A 20153-nucleotide genomic window follows, 5' to 3' on the forward strand; every position below is an offset into this window, starting at 1 on the left:
GGAGCTTGTAACACTCCAAAGAGAAAGGAAAAATTGAAATCGCATCATATGACCCCTTTAAGAAATACTTGAATTTGAATTCCATTTAATCGAATTGCTTTCTAGGAGACACAAGAGATGTCTTTTGTGATGTTTCTATCCTGAGGGTAGTTAAAGGGAACAGTAATAGCAACTGAAAACAAGTAAAATTCAAATGAAATTTCTGTGTATAGGTAAATATTTGAGTAATAAAAATCTCATTAGCACTATGAATGGAAGCACACAGAAGCCCAGCCCGGTTGGGTTTGTTTAGTGTTTCATAGAGGTGGAGGTGCTAATTCACTTCTTACTCAGGGTTTAAAAACAGTAGGGAGTTGTTTTCAGTCCTGGGTAAGTGTGACTTACCAGGACATTGTTTTTGCAGTGAACACCACAAGATATCGAGGTGAGAGCAGTTTAGTGACCTCAGCCTGGTGTAGATTGACAAGGATAATTGTACTCTGTATGTTGGCCATTTTTCCAATAGTTTGGTAGGACTGTGTTATAAAAAATGTTGTTTTAGAAAGCCAGAGCCCAGTACACAGTAGGGAACTGAGCTGCCAGAGAGCACAGGTCAGGTTTAATGAATTCTCCCAGGTCACACTGTGTGAGTGGGAGTGTGTGTTTCTGTGGACTGAAAAGTCCCACACATACTCATTCCTATCTCGAGCCTCTGTAATTACCATATTCACTATAATAAGCCCTTTCCTTACATCCCTAATAGCATCAAGAAATAGAGAGCTCTAGTCTGCAAAGACTTTGAGAGAGAAAGCCATAGTCTTTATATAATTTAGGGCACTCTGAGCTGTTTGTGGACAGCAATCGCTTGAGCGTTGACAGCGAAGCAGCTGGGGTCGGTGCAGCATGTGTGTGTGTGTGTGTGTGTGTGTGTTTGTGGGCGAGCTGCTTATATTGCCCTCCATGTAGTTGATCAGACACTTGGACAGGCTTCCGGGAGCTTTTCTGTGTAACCTAGATTACAGCCCCTTGCATTAATACTGAATAAAGAAAGCTTTAACCCTGTGGCACAGTATGGAGTTTTCAGCCCAGGGTGCGAGGCTCAAACATTACTTCCTCCACGGTCTCACGCTCTATAGGAACGACCCGTCCTAGCCTGTTCTGTTCAGTGAACTTACATATGACTGTTTGGGGAAAGCATGTGCTCGTGTGTGTCTGGTGGTGTGTTGCGTTTGTCCCAATTTCTTTTAAAACTCAGGGTGCTCATTCTTTGTTTTATGGGTCACCCATATAGAACAGGTCAATACAGTGTGTTGCACTGCCTCCCTGTTATTTGAGTCTATTAATATTCTTTAGTTCAGAGATGGTGTTTGTCGTTGCATGATGGGAGATTTGTTTATTCCTCTCCATCATTTTTCTGTGACAAATGATACAAGTAGTCTAAATGAGTATGTAAGAGGATTGCCTCTGTACTTGTTGATAAATTGTCAGACTGTCTCTCATAAACAAACCTGTAGAAAAACTTTGCTGCCCAAAGTAAGCTGGGTTATGTTGGTTTGTGCTGGTGAGAGGATAAGCATAGTAATACTGTTTAGCAGCAGAATTTTGCTAGTGGAGCTGGCTGAACATTCTGATCTTTCTGGTAAATTTGATTGACCAAAATGGTTGAGCTAGTCTGTTGGAATCACCAGCACATGTGTGAAAGTTGCAAGGTGGTACATTTTTTATTTATTCATTTTTTGTAATATGAAACTAGCTACCATGCTACAAAAAACAGCTTGCCCACCTAAGATTGAAGGCCGTTTATCATCTTGACCAATATAGTCTTCCAGGGCTAAACCAGGTCTTCCGACTGGCAGTTCAGCTAATTAACCACATCTATCTTGACTAGCTATCTAAACCAGTGTTTCACAACCTGTTCCTGGAGGCACACCAAAAGTACACATTTTCAAACTGTTCCTAATCAAACACACTAAGTTCAACTTATCAGCTCTTTAGAGACTTCAAGACCTGACATGGATTAGGGAGACATCCAAAATGTGTGCTATCGGTTCATCTTTAGGAACAGGGTTGGGAAGCACTGATCTAGCAATGGATAGATTCATACCTTATTTATCTTTACCTGAAGGGATTTCTATAACTATCGACAAATTTATAACAATTATCACTAATATGGTGTTCATGGATGTGTGTTTCTGTGTGCTGGTGTATCATTTACTAAATACAAAAAGCCTTTGAGTTTGGCTTCACTCATTTTTGGCGTATATGTGTGTGTATGTAGCAGCAGTAAGTATTGGCATAGCCCATGGCAGGAAAACCCCACTAGCTTATTTTTCCCCCTGAGATGTTCTCACCATCCGCACATGCTCACAGCTGTCCCCTGTGACGGCATAGTGCTGATGATGTCTGCTTTCTCTTTCCATAGACACCTCCTGCTCCCTTTCCCCATACCCCCAGCAGTAGATATATTCTCTCAGGTCCCCATGCCCTCTCAGTCTGGGAGTGAGAAACCGCGTCAGCCAACTAATTCACACCAATCCCAGGTGAACGACCTCCTTCAGAGTACAGAGATAGAGATTGGTGTGTGTATGAGTGTGTTTCTTGATCAAGTACTCCTAGCAGATAAAAGTTGAGCACTGCAGTTGTTTTCGTACATGACTGGCATCATAACATCCGTCATTATTCAACATTAAACACACAAAACACATTTTGACATTACAGCAGTGCTTTGTGGTGGAAAAAATACCAACTTTATATAGAGACCTTGTCTCAAATGGCACACTTAATGTGGACTTGTGGTATTGTGGTCCTCATGAGTTTCCTAGAAATAATAGGGTATCCCATTGGTCATTTAAAATGGTCTTCATTAATGCTCCCTTTGTGGTAGCTAGGTGCCCTCGATGCATATATTTGCAGAGCCTGCATGCACTTGTGTGGATTTCTCTTTCCATAGACACCTCCAGCTCCCTTTTCCCATACCCCCCAGCAGTAGATAGATTCTCTCAGGTCCCCATGCCCTCTCAGTCTGGGAGTGAGAAACTGCGTCAGCCAGCTAATTCACACCAATCCCAGGTGAACGACCTCCTTCAGATTACAGCGATAGAGATTGGTGTGTGTATGAGTGTGTATCTTGATCAAGTACTCCTAGCAGATAAAAGTTGAGCACTGCAGTTGTTTTCGTACATGACTGGCATCATAACATCCGTCATTATTCAACATTAAACACACAAAACACATTTTGACATTACAGCAGTGCTTTGTGGTGGAAAAAATACCAACTTTATATAGAGACCTTGTCTCAAATGGCACACTTAATGTGGACTTGTGGTATTGTGGTCCTCATGAGTTTCCTAGAAATAATAGGGTATCCCATTGGTCATTTAAAATGGTCTTCATTAATGCTCCCTTTGTGGTAGCTAGGTGCCCTCGATGCATATATTTGCAGAGCCTGCATGCACTTGTGTGGATTTCCCAGTGGACTATTACCCAACAGCCCATATGTGTATACTCAAAGGAGGACAGCGGGTACCATTTGGGACAGGGCCGTTGATGTAAGAAAACCCTGCTGGAAATTCAGTGCCATGCCAGCCAAGATGGTCAAGCTGCTTTGTTGCAGAAATAAAATGCTCTACCACAGGGGTGCAAAACTCAGTTCCTGGAGGGCCATAGCTCTGCAGAGTTTAGTTCCAACCCTGCTCCAACAGACATGTAGTTTTCAAATAAGCCTGAAGGACTTGATTAGCTGGATCACATGCATTTAATTAGGGTTGAAGCTAAACTCTGCAGGCCTGTGGCCCTCCAGGAACTGAGTTTTACACCCCTGGTCTACCATGTCTAACTTGCTTGTCCAAGATGATCTTCCAAGTTGAAACCAGATCCATCAGGGTGATGGTGCCTTTGCTAAAGCACTATTTCCCAACTCTGTTCCTGGGCTACCCCTTACACTGCACATTTTGTAGGTCTCTGTAGTCCAATACACCTGATTCAATTCATCATCTTGTTAGCAGAGACTCCAAGACCTAAAATGGGTGTGTTAGATAAGGGAGACTGTCGGAGATACTAGGACTAGGGTTGGGAAACACTGTGCTGAACATCTAGACCCGTTTTGACCAGCTAATGACCAACTTGGTCCAGCTTGAACAATTTGAAATCACTTAGCATCAAAACCTTGTTTCCCGGCTGGTTTGTGGAATAGAGTAACTGATTGCTGCAATTCCAAAGTGGTCTACCAGCTCTGATCAACTTGACCAAGATGCTTGAAACCAGGTACACCAGCTAGAAGTCCAGCTGACAAACCATCTAGGCCAGCTCAGACCAGTTAATTACCATGAATGATCAGTCAATCTAGAAACACTGTCAAATCAGCTAGCATCAGAAGCTGGTGATTTTCCAGCAGGGAAGTTGAAGTGGGGCAGGGTTTAAAAAATTATTCTCAGCAATATATGAGCACCAGAAGCCAGGATTTTGTCATCTCCTCTCACCAGCCTCTAGTCCAGTGTGCAGATACTTGACTAATGAACAGTCATTTATCTCATGTCCTCTCTCCCATTTCTCTCTCCCTCTTCCTCTTTCTTGCTGCCTCAATCTCTTTTATATTATCATCCCTCATGGCCTCCCATCAATTCCCCTTCTTTCTTTATCCTCCATCTCTCCATTTGTCTCCCCATCAAATTCTCCTCTTTTTAACCCTATCACACAATCATTCTGTGCATTCTTGCTGTCCCCTCCTTGTTATTTCATCTCTCCCTCTATTTCTCTTTCTCTCTCTTTCTCTTTTTTTCTCTCTCTCATATCTCCAGTCTTTGTATGTCCTGGGACTCTATTAAGGGTGCAGGCAGCAAGTTTGCTGCAAGAGGCGGAGCATCAGTCGGGGGCATGGTGTAAGGATCCCCTGCAGTCTGGTGACCGTCTTTACGTCATGCCCTGGACTCCGTACCGCACGGATATGCTGTACGAGTATGCTTCATGGGAAGACTTCAAACAGAATCGAGCCACGACCACTTACAAGTGAGTGAGGACCACAGCTTGGGTCTAGAACCAGTAACCATCACTGTGTACAATCTACAAAATAATGATTTTTTTCAAAACTTAGATTTAACAGCTTTTTTATATGATTATTAAGTTCTTAGGTAGGGTTCTTGAGTTTCTTCTTGATGTTAAATGAAAGATTTTTCAAATTAGCATACTGAGGTATCATCTAGGTATCATTCCTTGGCATGTATATAAGAGTGTAGAATCCTGATTTAGTTTCAGATCATAATCTGTCTAAAATGTAGCAGAAATTATTAAGAGTTACATTTATAGCAAGTCATCTCACGTATCACTATTCTCCCACAGGCTGCCAAATCGTGTGGATGGAACAGGCTTTGTTGTATATGATGGTGCTGTTTTTTACAACAAGGAACGCACACGCAACATTGTTAAATATGACTTGCGCACACGTATAAAGAGTGGAGAAGCCATAGTCAATAATGCCAACTATCATGACACTTCACCGTACCGCTGGGGTGGCAAGTCCGATATTGACCTTGCGGTGGATGAAAACGGTTTATGGGTCATCTACGCTACCGAGGCCAACAATGGACGACTGGTGGTCAGCCAGGTCAGTGTCACTGAATAGTGCAATTTAAAGCTATTGGATTTTAGATTGGATCGGAATTTCAGTTACATTTTAAGGAGCTCCATTTTCCAGAACTGTGGAGTAATCAAGTTTCTATTTTGTTGTATCATATGAACACAAACACAATCCGAACCCTTTTCTCTTGCTATCTTTTAGGTTAACCCCTACACCCTGCGCTTCGAGGGAACCTGGGAGACTAGCTTTGATAAGCGACTGGCGTCCAATGCTTTCATGGCATGTGGTGTTCTATACGCTGTCCGCTCTGTTTACCAAGACGACGACAGCGAAGCAGGTGGAGATCTGGTGCTGTATGCGTACAACACCAACAGAGCACGGGAAGATCCTGTCCACATCCCCTTCCCCAACCCCTACCAGTATGTGTCCTCTGTGGATTACAACCCACGAGACAATCAGCTTTATGTCTGGAATAACTACAATGTGCTGCGCTACCCCCTAGAGTTTGGCCCACCAGACCCCACTGCTGGTAAGTGACAGAGAAAGAGCGAGCTTAGCGGGAGGCGGAGGCTAACAGACAGTTTGATCTGTTAAGTGTCAACGTTCTGTTAGTGTTCCCCTCTGTTTCTTCAATACATTGTCTTTATGGTTTAATTAGCAGTGGTCATTAGTGTTTTGTCAGATCAGAAAAAGATTTCTAATAAATTATTCATTCTCATCTTCTTGCCATGAACATTCTCTGTCTGTCTTTCTCTCTCTTTTTTTCTCCTCCTGTATTTCGCTGTATCCAGTTCTCAGGGGGACTGTGGGAACGTATAGTCATGCATTAAAGACTAGCAAATGCTCCTGCTGCTTTAGTTATCTTCTTACCAACTTTCTCATATTCCTTTTGCAATACACATCAAACGTTTAGGTTTTCCTTTCTTCTATTTTGTCTTTTTTTTCTTCGTCAAACATCCGCCGACATTTTCGTTGACTCTGTAGGTGTTCTGAATCTGCTTCTCTCCCTCTTACACGCTTGTTGCCTTGGTTTCAATTTTTTTTTGCATTCCTGTCTGTCCTTCTCTCTTGCTCGCAGGTCCACTCGTCACCACTCAGATGAGCAGCAGCACCACCACCGCAGCAAGACCTGTCACTTCCAGCTCCATCCCCTCAACCATGCGACCTCTGCCCCCAACTGCTCACCCGATAGGGGCCATCAACAAGGCACCAGATCTGCGACCTATCACCGCCACTGTGCCGGTGACTCGCAGACCCCTGCGTGTCCCACCACAGGGCCCTGAGCTCCAAGTGTGTGAAGCCAGAGTAGCCCGAGGGGTGCAATGGCCTGCCACCCAGAGGGGGGAGACTGTAGACAGGCCTTGCCCTAAAGGATCACTGGGTGAGTGATGATGATGGGGTGACTGTTTAATAAAAGATTATTATTATAGACATTTTGAAATGATGATTTTGACTTGAGAAATCAAAATCGCAACTTGCAAGTTCAAGAACTCTGATTGCCGTAGCAGAGAAACAATTTATCGCTTGACACAAGGGATGGGTAGTACGACTAAAATCCTCATGGTATGAGTAATTTTACATCACGGTAACAGTATATATCACAATATACCTATTTTTGCTGGAAATTCAATAAAAAAAACAGATATCTACCGTGCGTACGGTGCGTGATGTTTATGACATAAAGGTCACACAATGTTTGTTGAGACAGCTTTTCATAGAATTGCATGTTGTGTTTGGTCTACCGGTGTTGTGTATATTACTGGGTTCATGTACGCATTTATGTGTACACGCCCATTTCATAGTGTGGAGACCTTGCTTCCTTTTCCTCCTCATCTCTATATTCTTTTCAGCTGGCAGGTCCTCTTGGGAGTCATAGTTAAAAGGCAGTCCTTTGCAAATGAAGGAGTGATCTTCAAACTCAGCATGGGTTAACCCTGCAAAAAATTAGCCACTAGACAGTTTACAGACGACAACATCCCGCCCCCCCCCATTTCTCCATCCAACCGCTGCATTAAATGCCTCTTTCTTGTCGTGGGAGAAAAGCGTTTCCTTCCTCTGTTAGCATCTCTCTCTCCCAGCCACCGACAAAACTGTCTTTCTTCTGTCACCTTTTTTCCTTCACTGAAATGACAGACAAGTTAAATTAGCAGCGGCTTTAATTGGTGAATCCTGGCAGATCCTTCAAAGCCAATCTATTGTGGATGAAGGAGTGGAGAGGAGAGAAAAGCAGACAGCAGCTGAGAGAGCGAGAGAGCGAGAGAGAGAGTATGAGGGAAGGAAATCTCCCAGTGGCTCTGATCTCACTGTAGCTGCTGTAGTCCTGCTTCACTCCTCTATAGCTTTTCCTTTCTCTCTGTTGCTTTTTCTACCTCTCTTCTTTGGAGCTATTTGTGTTGTGGTTGCCGAAAAGGCATGTCAGTTTTTTTTTTTTTTTGATCCCAGCATGCTGTCCTCTCTGTGAACTCGGCTAACTAAACAGCCCAACTTAACTGAAAATGAGGAGTGGCAGAAGGTGTCTCCCTCGAGGTGTTTTCTCAGCGTTCGGAGGCGCTGATGGGATGGCCATGCCTGGTGTGTTATCTTACACAAGTGTGTGTAAGAGTGTGCGATGTGTCAGCAAATTCATTTCCACAGAAAAAATTGTTTCGTGGAAGCTTTCACAGGGAAGCTCTGAGCAGCCCTGTTCTTTCTTTTTTTATTCTCTAGCACTGAGTTTCAGAATCAAAATTTAAAAAAATTGTTTTCCATTTTCTTTTAACTTTTTGTTTTGACATTTTATTTTGTTGTATTTTGTTTTATTTTAATGAATAATTAATTAACTGATTCTGACTTTTTTATACTCTCAGTCAAAAGTTTTGTCAACTCTCTCTTTATTTTTTTTTTTATGAAAATATTAAAACTCGGGTAAAAAACATGAAAACTATGAAATACAGAAATGGAGGCATGTAAATTATGTAGTGCCCCCAGAAAAAGGAGAAATTAATTTGTGCTTCTTCAGTGTCGCTTCACTTCGCCTTGATTACAGCATTAGTTATTCTCAACCACCTTCATGAGGTGCATCCTGGGATGGTTCTTAAAGAGTATTAAAGTTTACAGATAGTCTGGACATTTGTTCTCTGTTTTTCCTTAACTTGCCACTGTAACTTATCAATTTTTTCCACAATAAATAAATAAATAAATAGATTTGAAATATATATATATGTAGACCCATTTAAATTGTCACCGTATCATTCCATTTGGACTTTGTTTTCCTTTTGCACCACTTCCGTTCATTGACTTAATTGTGTCATTCTGTTCAGGTGAGTGTCAGTAATTAGCCTTGTCTGCTGGTGTATTTAAGCTGGTCTCTTTCTGTTTGTTGTTGTCGGGTCTCGTCGATGTTACGTGTTGCAAACCTTCCCTCTGTTTGGATTTACCTTCTTTATTAAAGACTGCCTATCTTCATCATCATGTTCATGTGTGTATATCAACGCAGTAGTGTGACATAAATTAAAAAAAATTGTTTGAAAAGATTTATATGTAGACCCAATGATAATTATCAGCATAAGCTTGTGGTTTTTATGCTGACTGGTAGTGTGTGTGTGTGTGTGTGTGTGTGTGTGTGTGTGTGTATATAATATAGAAGATTTTAAAACCCAAGCTCTCTCTCTCTCTCTCTCTCTCTCTCTCTCTCTCTCTCCCTCCTAACATCTCGTCTTCTGTTTTCAGGCATTGCGTCCTTTCAGTGTCTGTCCTCTCCTGTGCTATGGAATCCTCGCGGCCCTGATCTAAGTAACTGCACCTCGCCGTGGGTCAACCAGGTGGCCCAGAAGGTGAGGCCACTAAAACGTTGCTTTTTACTTGCTCTGACCCCCCGTTCCCTGTCCTGCTCTGTTTGCTATCTCAGCTATTATCATTCCGGCCTCAGCTCACATTACCGCACGCAGGTCATTCTTTTGACATGATTTGGAACAAAATCTCTCTATTCTTATCTATTTCTAAGAGAGTGTTTAAAAGCATCTTAGACTGGACAGTTTGTTCTGATTTTCACATATTACAAAACGTTTTAATTTTACAAAACAGTTTTTAGGCATCATATCTATTTTTTTTTTTTTTTGCATTTTTCCCCCCTCGGCGGATTTTTGCACCACAAAAGCAGTTAAAAATTATTTTCTTTTTTTTTTTAAGTCACCCTCTCTTTGATCCTTCAGAATAAGTGGACTTCTGTGACTTTAAGACCTTTATAAACTTTGTCTTTGCTTATGAAAGTAGCTCCAATTTTTATTTTTATTTTTTTACAGATGCCTATAGTTTGCAATTCCTTTATTCCAATAACAGACTCAATAACATTGAGACAGATTCACAACACAGTCCAGCTTAGACTGTTAAGATCAGACTGGAATGATCAGAGACTTGTTAAAAAAAACTTCAGCCACTCAAACCTAACATCATTGGAAAGAATATGCAGGATATGAAGAGCAGGGTTATTATCCTTAACTATAACTCATTAAAAAAAAAAAAATTTGCTAATTGAAATAAAACCGAAATCAAATAAAATGTATATATTAGATGAAAAACTTGAACTAAATGACAATTAGAAATGTTGCCTTGGCAACTAACAGAAATAATTTATAAGTTTAAGTTAAAATTACTAACTGAAAATGAAAACTAAAACTGAAAAAAAAATTTTTAAATAATAATATCGCCGCTTTGGAATTATAAGGTTCTATCTGCATTCTGAGTGATTTTGAGATATTGAGCTAATATTCAATATAGCAAAAGTGATCATACATGAAAATGACAGAGACCCTAAATGTATTTTAAATGTACAATATCAAAATCCTCTCAAATTTGTAAATGCGGATTTTTGGAACAGGTCAAATGCAGATAGAACCTTCTAATTCTAAAAAGTAATTTTCCGCTTGGAATTATACGGTTCTATCTTGCAAAACATTAATTGAAGCACCAATTTTTAAGAAATACAAACAGTTTACTTTTAATTAGTTTTAAAACATAAAATTAGTGTTGTAACAATGTGTCGATATGTATGAGAAAGGTAAATTGAATGCTTTTTATGAAATGTATTTGATATTTTAGGACAAATATATATATATTTTTTTCAAATAAAGCATAAAAGGCAGTGCCAAATCTTTTGTCCAGTGCAGATGTTAATTTTATGCAGGAATATGGTGGGTAATGAAACACATCATTGCAGGAACAGTTTAAGCAGCTACTGTAATACATGTGACCAGGACTTTGGGATCTGTCTCTCTAGAGATCAGTTTGGCCGAGATAACATGTTAACATTTATTGTTGTAATTAAGACCTCATCAATTAAATTGTTGACTATTTGACCTTTAAGGCGTAATAATGTAAAATTTAAGACATTTTAAGACTTTAAACTTCAAGAAAACACAATGCTTTAGCAAAGTTGTTTAACCCTTAAATGCATGAATGTTGCACCAATCATTACATCTCGGGTCTAAGTTATATCGACCCGGAACACGGGTGGATCTCTAACTACTGCAATAGCGTAAAACTCTTCTGATATTTTAATAACAATTATAAAGGAATAAAATAAAGCATATTCCATTACCTTTTTAAACTTGGAAGGGTTCAATTTGAGCAGATAATTTTACCATCACTGTCAACGTCAGATCGCACTTATTCAGCATCTGGGTCATATTCACGATCTCAACCATATTCTCAAAACTATCGTTTTCAACGTCTTCAAAAACAACATTTTGATCGCTATTCGCCACATCCACCATCAAATGACTGTGACACTTATATTTCATTGCATACAGCAATTGCTCTGCAGCAAAGCCATTCGAGTCAGTTCAATTTTTGCCGATGATATTTTGTTTTATGCCTGTGGTAATTATGAGTGAAACATCACGTCGTCATTTTCTATGAAACAGCGACACTCTGAGGAATAAAGGTGAATTGCTTTTATTGAGTCATCAGATATTTAATTATTGTTGCGCAGAAAAACTATACTTACAGTATTACATAGGCCTACCTGCGGTAGCTCGCGACCCTATTCACTTTTTACAAAAATTAAAAAAAAAATCAGAAAACAGACATTTTTTTATAATTTTTATTATCTCTTCTTTAAGACATTTTAAATATTTAACATTTAATCTTTCGTGCTGTCGCGGAGCAGTCCAGCGACATGACAAAGAAAGTTGATCCTGATTGGTCCTCTTGTGTGCATTCGAAGTGCTGATTGGCGCACAGTTAGAACCTTTTAGAACCAAGTTAGAGTTCGACTTTGTAGATAGAACCTTTTTGTTTTCTAAATAAAAAGTCCCAAAATGTACAGAACTTTAAAAAGCCACTCACATAATGTAAATAAGTTGTCACAGAATAAGAATATGTGAATAATTCAATTTTGACAAAAATGTCAGATAGAACCTTATAATTCCAAGGCGACGATATTTGAAAAGCAAAAAACAAACTAAAATTAAATATATAATAAAAATATAACAATAAAAGCTAATAAAAAATATTATAAAAAATATAGTAGTATATAAATAATACTAAAATAGAACTGAAGCTAAGAAAATGTTTCCTAAATGGTCCGAGGATTATGATAGGCTGTCCTACCTGCCTGTCAACGTATGTATTTGCATACCTCTGCACACCCTGTTCGCGCAGACATGATACATCATCAGCATGTTCCATTACGTTAGTACAGACCAAGTGAGAATGAAAGGCATCATTGTTGTAATATTATGCACCTTGTACTGTAATGTTTTCTCACTGGTGAATGAGACATGAGGTAATCTGACAGCGTTGTATTCAACCATCTCTTATCGTGTCGCTGGTTAGCCTCTGGGCTGCCTGTGCGTGGTCATGTGTTTTGGAGGAGGTGTGGCTTTGGAGAGTGATTTGCAGGGAGTGTGGGATCTTATGCTATCAAAGCTAGCTTGCTATTGTTAGCCTCTCCGAAATCACCTACCCTACCTGTAAGTTGTGATGATTGACATGGAGAGATCAACACAACAACGACTTCTCAAACGACAAACATGGTTGGAAACAGTTTAACCCCATTGTTGGGGCTATTGTTGACCAAAGTAATGCTAGCAATTACATATGTATTATCATCCTGCAGTTTTTAGGAAACTGCCACGTTTTCTTTATTAGTTCTATACACATTATGCAGATTTGATAAAAATGTGGTTGTCACTATTGTAAATTACTGAACTCTGTCTTTACAGAACATAATTAAGAACTCAAAAGAGAAATGTCAACTGTAAAAGGCCTAAGTAAATAAATGGCATTATTCAAAGGTTAAAAATTCAAGAGTCACATTAAATTAAAATGTTCAGTTACAGAGTACCATGGTATTATGTTTGTGTTGTTGTTTTTGGCAAACTATTATAATAGCTTGTTTTTTGAACACCACAAAGAGTAGTTATACCATAGCATACTTTGATGTACCTTTGAGTACCTTAAACACAATGGAGTGTTTTTTTTCTTCTTTTTCTTTTTCTAAACATTAAGTGACACATTTGCTTTAGGGCAATTACAGGCTATGTGTCTGCTTTCAAATCAAGTGAGTAATTTTATCATGTTTCACGCTTTCGTTTTTTCCTTTTTGTTTTTTGTAATAGCTTGATTTAGAGAGTCATTAACGATTTGCTGTCTTTTGTCTGTGTGTCTAGCAGCATAAACCCAGAAACCCCCAGCTCACACCCCCACAGCGCACGGCAGGGGATTGAGCTTTATAGACCAGACTGTGTATGTGTGTGTGTGTGTGTATTCACTGTGTAGATAAAAAGTGGAGAGAATGCTGCAAACATCGCCGCTGAGCTGGTGAACCACACGCAGGGCCACATTCACGCCGGTGATGTCAGTTCCTCTGTCAGACTCATCGAGCAGCTATTGGATATATTAGACGCACAGCTGCAAGCACTCAGACCCGGGAATAAGGAATCGGCAGCCAGGAACTACAATAAGGTGACACACGCACGCACGCACAAACACACACTCACACTCACACACATTTGCCCTTTAAACAAACCCTTCATGTTTTGTTTGCTGCCACATCAGTGTGCACAGGAATACCCTCTAAACTCACAGCCTTGACATGAATCACATGAATGCAGGGTCTGCATATACCTGTTGTTCTGAGCGGTTACAATTTTTTTCCCCCCTTTTAATATGTTAGTAGCTCATTTTTTTTGAGATGTTACAAATGGAAATAAAATAATGATAATAATAATAAATTGAAAACATTTAGTAAATTAATAATTAAAAAGTTAGTATAAAAATAGTCATCGTGAATTTTTGATGAATGAAAAAGAGCTGGATGATTTCTGCGAGAATATTTAATGCCATTTTTTTAAGCATACAAATTAATTATAGTAGATGCATATTAGTAGTAGTAGTAGTAGTAGTTGGTGTAGTAGTAGTAGTAGTAGAAGAAGTAGTATTTTTTTGTAAGTTGCATTCGAAATTGACTTAAAATCGATTGAATCTGCAAGACTCAACTGCATGAATGTGTGTGTATCTGAAAGCTGTTTCATTGTGTCTTGCAGTGGCAGAAGAGAGAGAGGACCTGCCGGGCTTATGTTCAGGTATTGTGCAGTGTTATCTTTATGAGTTCACAGACACACTTCACCTCTTGTATCTCTTCTTATCCTCTGTGTCACTGCATACACATACCGATGCTTGATTCCTATCCCACACTCAACTGTGAGCATTTTTTTACTTTCTGGGAAGCCTGTATATAAAATGCATTATAAAGATATTAAATTAATCTCAGAATTTCCTTATAATACATTTGAGCCGTTCAGTGCTAGCCCTGAAGGGCCACTAGACTAAAATACTGCAAAGAAACAAATCAAATATGTAGAGTAGTATTGGGTAATACTTCTGTTTTGCACATCAACATCAACAAACCATGATTTGCTACTTTCTAGTTGGTTGTAAGTGGTATTGTTTCTCACTCTTGATAAAAAAAATTGATTAGGCAAAATATGTGGTGCGACACTAGTCATCTATATTTTTGGCCTTTAAGAGACTGTACATTTTAAATTCACATACACTACCGTTCAAAAGTTTGGGGTCAGTAAGTTTTTAAAGAAATTAATACTTTAATTTAGCAAGGATGATTTAAATTGATCAAACTTGTCAGTAAAGAAAATGTAACTAAAGATTTGAATTTCAAATAAATGCTGTTCTTTTCAACTTTATATTTATCAAAGAATACTGAAAAAAGTCAGTTATAATTAATAATAATAAATGGTATTTGAGTGCTAAACCAGCATTTTACAATAATTTATAAAGGATCATGTGATGCTGAAGAGTGGCGTAATAAACTTTGCCATTGCAGGAATAAATTACATTTTAAATATATATATTAAAATTAAACTCTCGTTTTGATTTTATGATGTCTTTTAACATAGTACCATGGAGTATTATAATATATTATATTGGTGGTTACTTTTAATGAAAACATATAACGCAGAATGGCATTAAGACTGCATCCATAATGCATAACATATACAGGCGTCATAGAAAGTGCCATCCATATTTTTTATTGCATATGCCTACCTCAGATGAATTTTAACTGCAGCTGGTTTGTTGTGTGTGTTTTTGTGTGTGTGTGTGTGTGTGTGTGTGGGTGTGTGTGAGAGAGAGAGAGACAGAGAAAACGGGAGAGCGACTTCTAGCAATGATGATACTGTACATCTTGCCCAAGGCTTTCTTTTAGCGCTCTTGTCATTTATAATGGCCTATAAGATGTTGCTCCTTAGTAGAAATCAAATCCAGCCGTTACGTAAGATTCACAGATGTGACATTCACAGAGAGTCATATTTTATCATTTTTGATGTAGAGTGTAATTATAATGAAGTGTAAGTGTATGTTTGTTGTCGGGTATGTGTGTGCAGGCGGTTGTGCAGACTGTGGATAATCTTTTGCGTGCCGAGGCTTTAGAGTCATGGCAGGACATGAACAGTACGGAGCAGGCGCACACCGCCACCATGCTACTGGACGTCATGGAGAAAGGAGCCTTCCTGTTGGCCAATAACATGTACAATAATCACTTCTCAGACCACGCTGCCAATGTCGGTGAGTTTGTGTTGAGGAGAAACTAAAAGTATTGAGGGATATTTTGATAACATGACAGTACACTCTTAAAGGGGACATCGGATGGCCATTTTCCACAAGTTGGTATGATTCTTTAGGCTCTTCATGAAATGTCATGAAAAACATACTTTGGTTAAAATTCCTTAGTGCTTGTGTAAAACAACACCCTCTGTACCTGGTCAAAAACCGCTTTGTTCTCAGCGAGTAGGGCTGCACGATATTGGAAAAAACTGACATTGTGATTTTTTTTTTTTCTGCGATATGAAAAAAACTCAGAAGACTTCAATTGCTCTATTTGGAAAAAAATAATCAATGATTGGGGTGATTTTGTAGGCGAGTAAATCAGCATAGGAAATAAACAAATTACAAGCATAGATAAATAACAGAACAAAGATACAAATGAAATAAGCAGTGCTTTATATTTTTCAGGTAAGTCTAACAGTATTCAGGCACAAAAATTGAATAATCAAATGTAAAATAACACTGCATAGTTTTCACTATAAATTAAATCTAATAAATCTGTGTTAAAGCTACAAAAGTGATTTTTCTTTGTGTTTTGTTGTTTAATTAACGTTCATGACAGAGAAAGCAACAGGAACATTAAACTGCTGTGAACCAATATACTGTTACACATCCATTTTCTTTCTCAATTGTTTACCTTCACCTAAGCCATAAGCAACTGTGTTTACAAGGATACTTGCAGAGCACCATATTTCAGGCACAAATAGATGCAGAAGTGAACAGAAATTAGTGTTCACGTGCATCTGCTTGGCTCTCACTGTGTCTACACCGGACGCGAGTGGCACGACAAAATACTATGAACCCATTTTAATCAGTGATGCTGTGTGACTGACTACACTGGATGCGGCGTGACATGACAAATCACAGACAGTAAACAGATGCCTCGTTTATGACATACTGACACAAAGTTCAAATGATATGCAACGGTCACTTTTTCGCGTCCGTTGTAGACAGACTTTGGGGCCATTCACATGTCGCGGGTGGAAAACGCAGCCGCACCGTTTTCTCCTTCTTTCCAAAGCACTCGGGAGCTTGCACTTTCCTGGAGTCTGCCATTGCTAAGCGACCGTGACCCGCTCTCTCGCGATGACGCGGAAGTTTCAGCAAAGGATAAATGGATTTCCAGCACTGAAAATCGCCTGCTGTAGTTCTGCTACTAAATGTATTTAGAAATGGGTATCTATGTACAGCTGTCGCGTCCGGTGTAGACACCATGTCTGTGTGTGAGCAAAGAAAACAATCAGTATAAATATAACGACCAGTAGCCTATACTAAACATCGCACATCCTGCGATGTGACTATCGCGGATGCACACATTGCGATATCGATGGTAAAAAGATATATCGTTCAGCCCTAAAAACGAGCCATTTCGGTGCATGTCTCTTTAAATGATAATAAGCTACTGCTAACCCCGCCCCTCTCTTCCATGGGGCGTGTCGACACGAGGCATGTGAATTGCTGCCTTGGACTCTGTAAATGGCTCGGAGGTGGTCTTATTCAAATAGCCAGCTATCTATGTAGAAACCGGCTGCAAATTGAAAGAGCTTGCTGGATGACAGAGTTTCAGACTCAGACAGCCCATAACAAACTGTCTGCATGATTTCTTTTCAGCTTTTTTGAGCTGGCAGTCATTCCAAAAACTAAATGCAAAAAAAAAAAAAAATGATCCAATGCCCCCTTTAAAAATAAAAGTTCCAAAGGTGGTTTTCACAGCAATGTCATATTAAAAAATGCTGCTCTGATTTAAAAAATATATATATACACTCCTGTTGAAAAGCTTGGGGTCAGTAAGATCTTTTTCATATTTTTTGAAAGTATCTTATGCTCAATAAGGCTGCATTTATTTGATTAAAAACCGTAAAATTGTGAAATACTATTACTATTTAAAATAGTTATTTTCTATTTTACTATATTTTAAAATGTATTTATTTATTTTTGATGGCCAGTCTGAATTTTCAGAATCAATCAATGAAATCAGTGATTTGCTGCTCAAGTAACATTTCTTATTATTATCAATGTTGAAAAACAGTTGTGCTGCTTCGTATGGACAAGGACAGGAATTATTTGAAATGGAAATCTTTTGTAAGATTATAAATATCTGTACTGTCACTTTTGATTAATTTAATGTGTCCTTGTGAATAAAATTATTCATTTCTTTTTTTTTAAAGTCTTAACAGTAGTGCATAATTTATAATATAAAAATGTATTATTTATAATTTTTTTATTATTTATTTATTGCTGTGTTATTACAGTTCAAGCTTTCAAAGTGTGTGTTTTTGTGTGCCTTCAGATCTAGAGGTGCGTGTGTTGAACACAGAGACAGATTCTCAGGATTTGTCGTTCCCTCAGAGCGGTCCCAGTGACAGCAACATCCAGCTCTCGGCTTCCACCTTCAAACAATACAGCCGCAATGGTCAGTCACAGCTTGCTCTCTCTCTTCCTGTCCCTTCCATCACGATCCACGACTTGGCCCTATGCAGTTTCACTGAAGCTTAGCGAAATGTCCACTTCGGTTTACCCGGTTATTGGTTGATAATAATAAACCTAATCAGATTAACAAAAGCGCTGAGACCATTTCTTCCCTGATGGTTTCTTAACGGCACTCTTAATCAAACAGCCCGAGAGGCGACTAGATTACTATCATTTTCAGGCTGACAGAGCAATCTCGGCACTCTTTTCTTTTCTCCTGCTTCTCTCCTTCCTGTCCCCTCCATCTCTTAGCCATCTTATCCCGCCATCAGCTCTCCTACTCTTCGCTTTTTCCGCCACTCCCTCATTTAGCCTCTTTTTGAAGCTGCGTCGTCGTTCGCTGCTTCTCATCGGAAGGCAGGTTGGGTGGGGGAAGTGAGATTAGTATGATTGAAACAAACGCACATGAAATATTCATATGGAAGAAATGGAGTGAGTGAGTGCTGAAGGGATGAGTGTTCCGTTGCCCTCCATATTAAAATTCCTTCATCCCCCGATCACTCACTCACCCCCTCCCAGCCCAAATCATTTTAACCTTCACTCAACTCACTCTACCGCTCCCTTTTTCCTCTTAGTTGTTATTCATATCCTTCTTCCACTCAATAACTCTCTCCCTCTTTCTTGTGCTGTGTTTCTCTGTACAGGCCGGGTAAAAGTGGTCTTCGTGCTCTATAAGAATCTGGGTTCGTTCCTGTCCACTGAAAACGCAACCGTGAAGATGGAAATGGAGGCGGGGCCCGGTGGGCGGGGCCTGGCAGTGAATTCACACGTCATCGCAGCGTCGATCAATAAAGAGTCCAGTCGAGTGTTTCTGACTGAGCCTGTGGTGTTCACACTTAGACATTTACAGGTACATAAACTCACACAGGCACACACAAGCAAGAAATTACATTATAATTTCATTACATTGCATTTAGAAAACATTACTCTTACACGTGGGGTTACATTCATGAAACAAGAACAAATTTCTGTGTAAATCATGTATAAAAATTATCATTTTTTTGCATTAAGATTATTTCATTATCCCCCACTTCCCCTAAAATCACCTGTCCTCAGACCTCAGTACTTCATGTACACGGTAGTCTTTTGCATTTAACGGTAGTTAAATATAGTAAAAACAGTGTCTTACAATTCAAATATATGCTGTTCTTTTGAACTTTCTATTCATCTGAGAATTGAAACAGCTGTTTTCAACATTGCTGTTAATATGAAATGTTTCTTGAGCAGCAAATATTAGAATGATTTCTGAAGGATCATGTGACACTGAAGACCGGAATAATGATGCTGAAAATTCAACTTTGCGTCACATGAATAAATTTCATTTAAAAGTATATTAAAAAAGAAAACATTTATTTTAAATTGTGATAATGTTACACAATGTTACTTTATTTTTTACTGTATTTCGTGTGCATTAAAGTATAAATTAAGCATAAAAATACTATTTATCTTATATATATATATATATATATATATTTACTTCAAAATTTCATGTTTAATTCAGTGATTATTTGCCATTTCTTTGAGATACTTTGTGAAATTTACTAGCATTTTCTGAGTGAAATCTGTTTCAAAGTAAATCCTATATCATTTTTGTCCCCGGTGTATCATGATCTCTGAGGTGACGATCTACACACCTGCAGAAGCAACGATTCAAGTCTGATTTTGCATGCATTTAAATGAAACTAAACGACCCATGCATCCCTTTCATTGAGCAATTTTTTGCTGAAAAATGGGAGCAAATTCTGCTGAAAAAGTATGCCCCCATTTACCTCAAACTGACTCTTTATATACTTTGTGTGTGTGTTAATATAATATATGTTATGACATATATGTAGTGATGGAAGCAGTCTATTGAATCTATGTTTTGATCATTGTTCTGAATCTGATCCTACGGAGCCCATAAAGGGACATGGTGGTAGAAAAAAATTTGGGGTGGGAGGAAATTCTTTTTTGCGTTCCCTCGCAAAAGATATTTGCGTTCTCTCGCAAAACCAGTTGAGTTCGGACAAACACTTCCTGTTTACTTTACAGC

General features: G+C 38.9%; 1 protein-coding gene across 1 annotated transcript in view; it reads left to right on the forward strand.

Moving 5' to 3' along the window:
- Positions 1-20153, forward strand: part of adgrl1a (adhesion G protein-coupled receptor L1a) — a 100273-nt gene that overhangs the window by 53588 nt on the left and 26532 nt on the right. Inside the window, exons 5-14 of the mRNA XM_016463130.1 lie at positions 4776-4983; positions 5314-5578; positions 5753-6080; positions 6630-6932; positions 9260-9363; positions 13310-13495; positions 14077-14115; positions 15433-15613; positions 17943-18065; positions 18766-18971. Of these exons, the coding sequence (XP_016318616.1) occupies positions 4776-4983; positions 5314-5578; positions 5753-6080; positions 6630-6932; positions 9260-9363; positions 13310-13495; positions 14077-14115; positions 15433-15613; positions 17943-18065; positions 18766-18971 (1943 nt within the window). The remainder of the gene's footprint in view (positions 1-4775; positions 4984-5313; positions 5579-5752; positions 6081-6629; positions 6933-9259; positions 9364-13309; positions 13496-14076; positions 14116-15432; positions 15614-17942; positions 18066-18765; positions 18972-20153) is intronic.

The sequence above is a fragment of the Sinocyclocheilus anshuiensis genome, unplaced genomic scaffold, assembly GCF_001515605.1.
Source record: "Sinocyclocheilus anshuiensis isolate Anshui unplaced genomic scaffold, SAMN03320099.WGS_v1.1 scaffold476, whole genome shotgun sequence".
Classification (NCBI taxonomy): Eukaryota; Metazoa; Chordata; class Actinopteri; order Cypriniformes; family Cyprinidae; genus Sinocyclocheilus; species Sinocyclocheilus anshuiensis.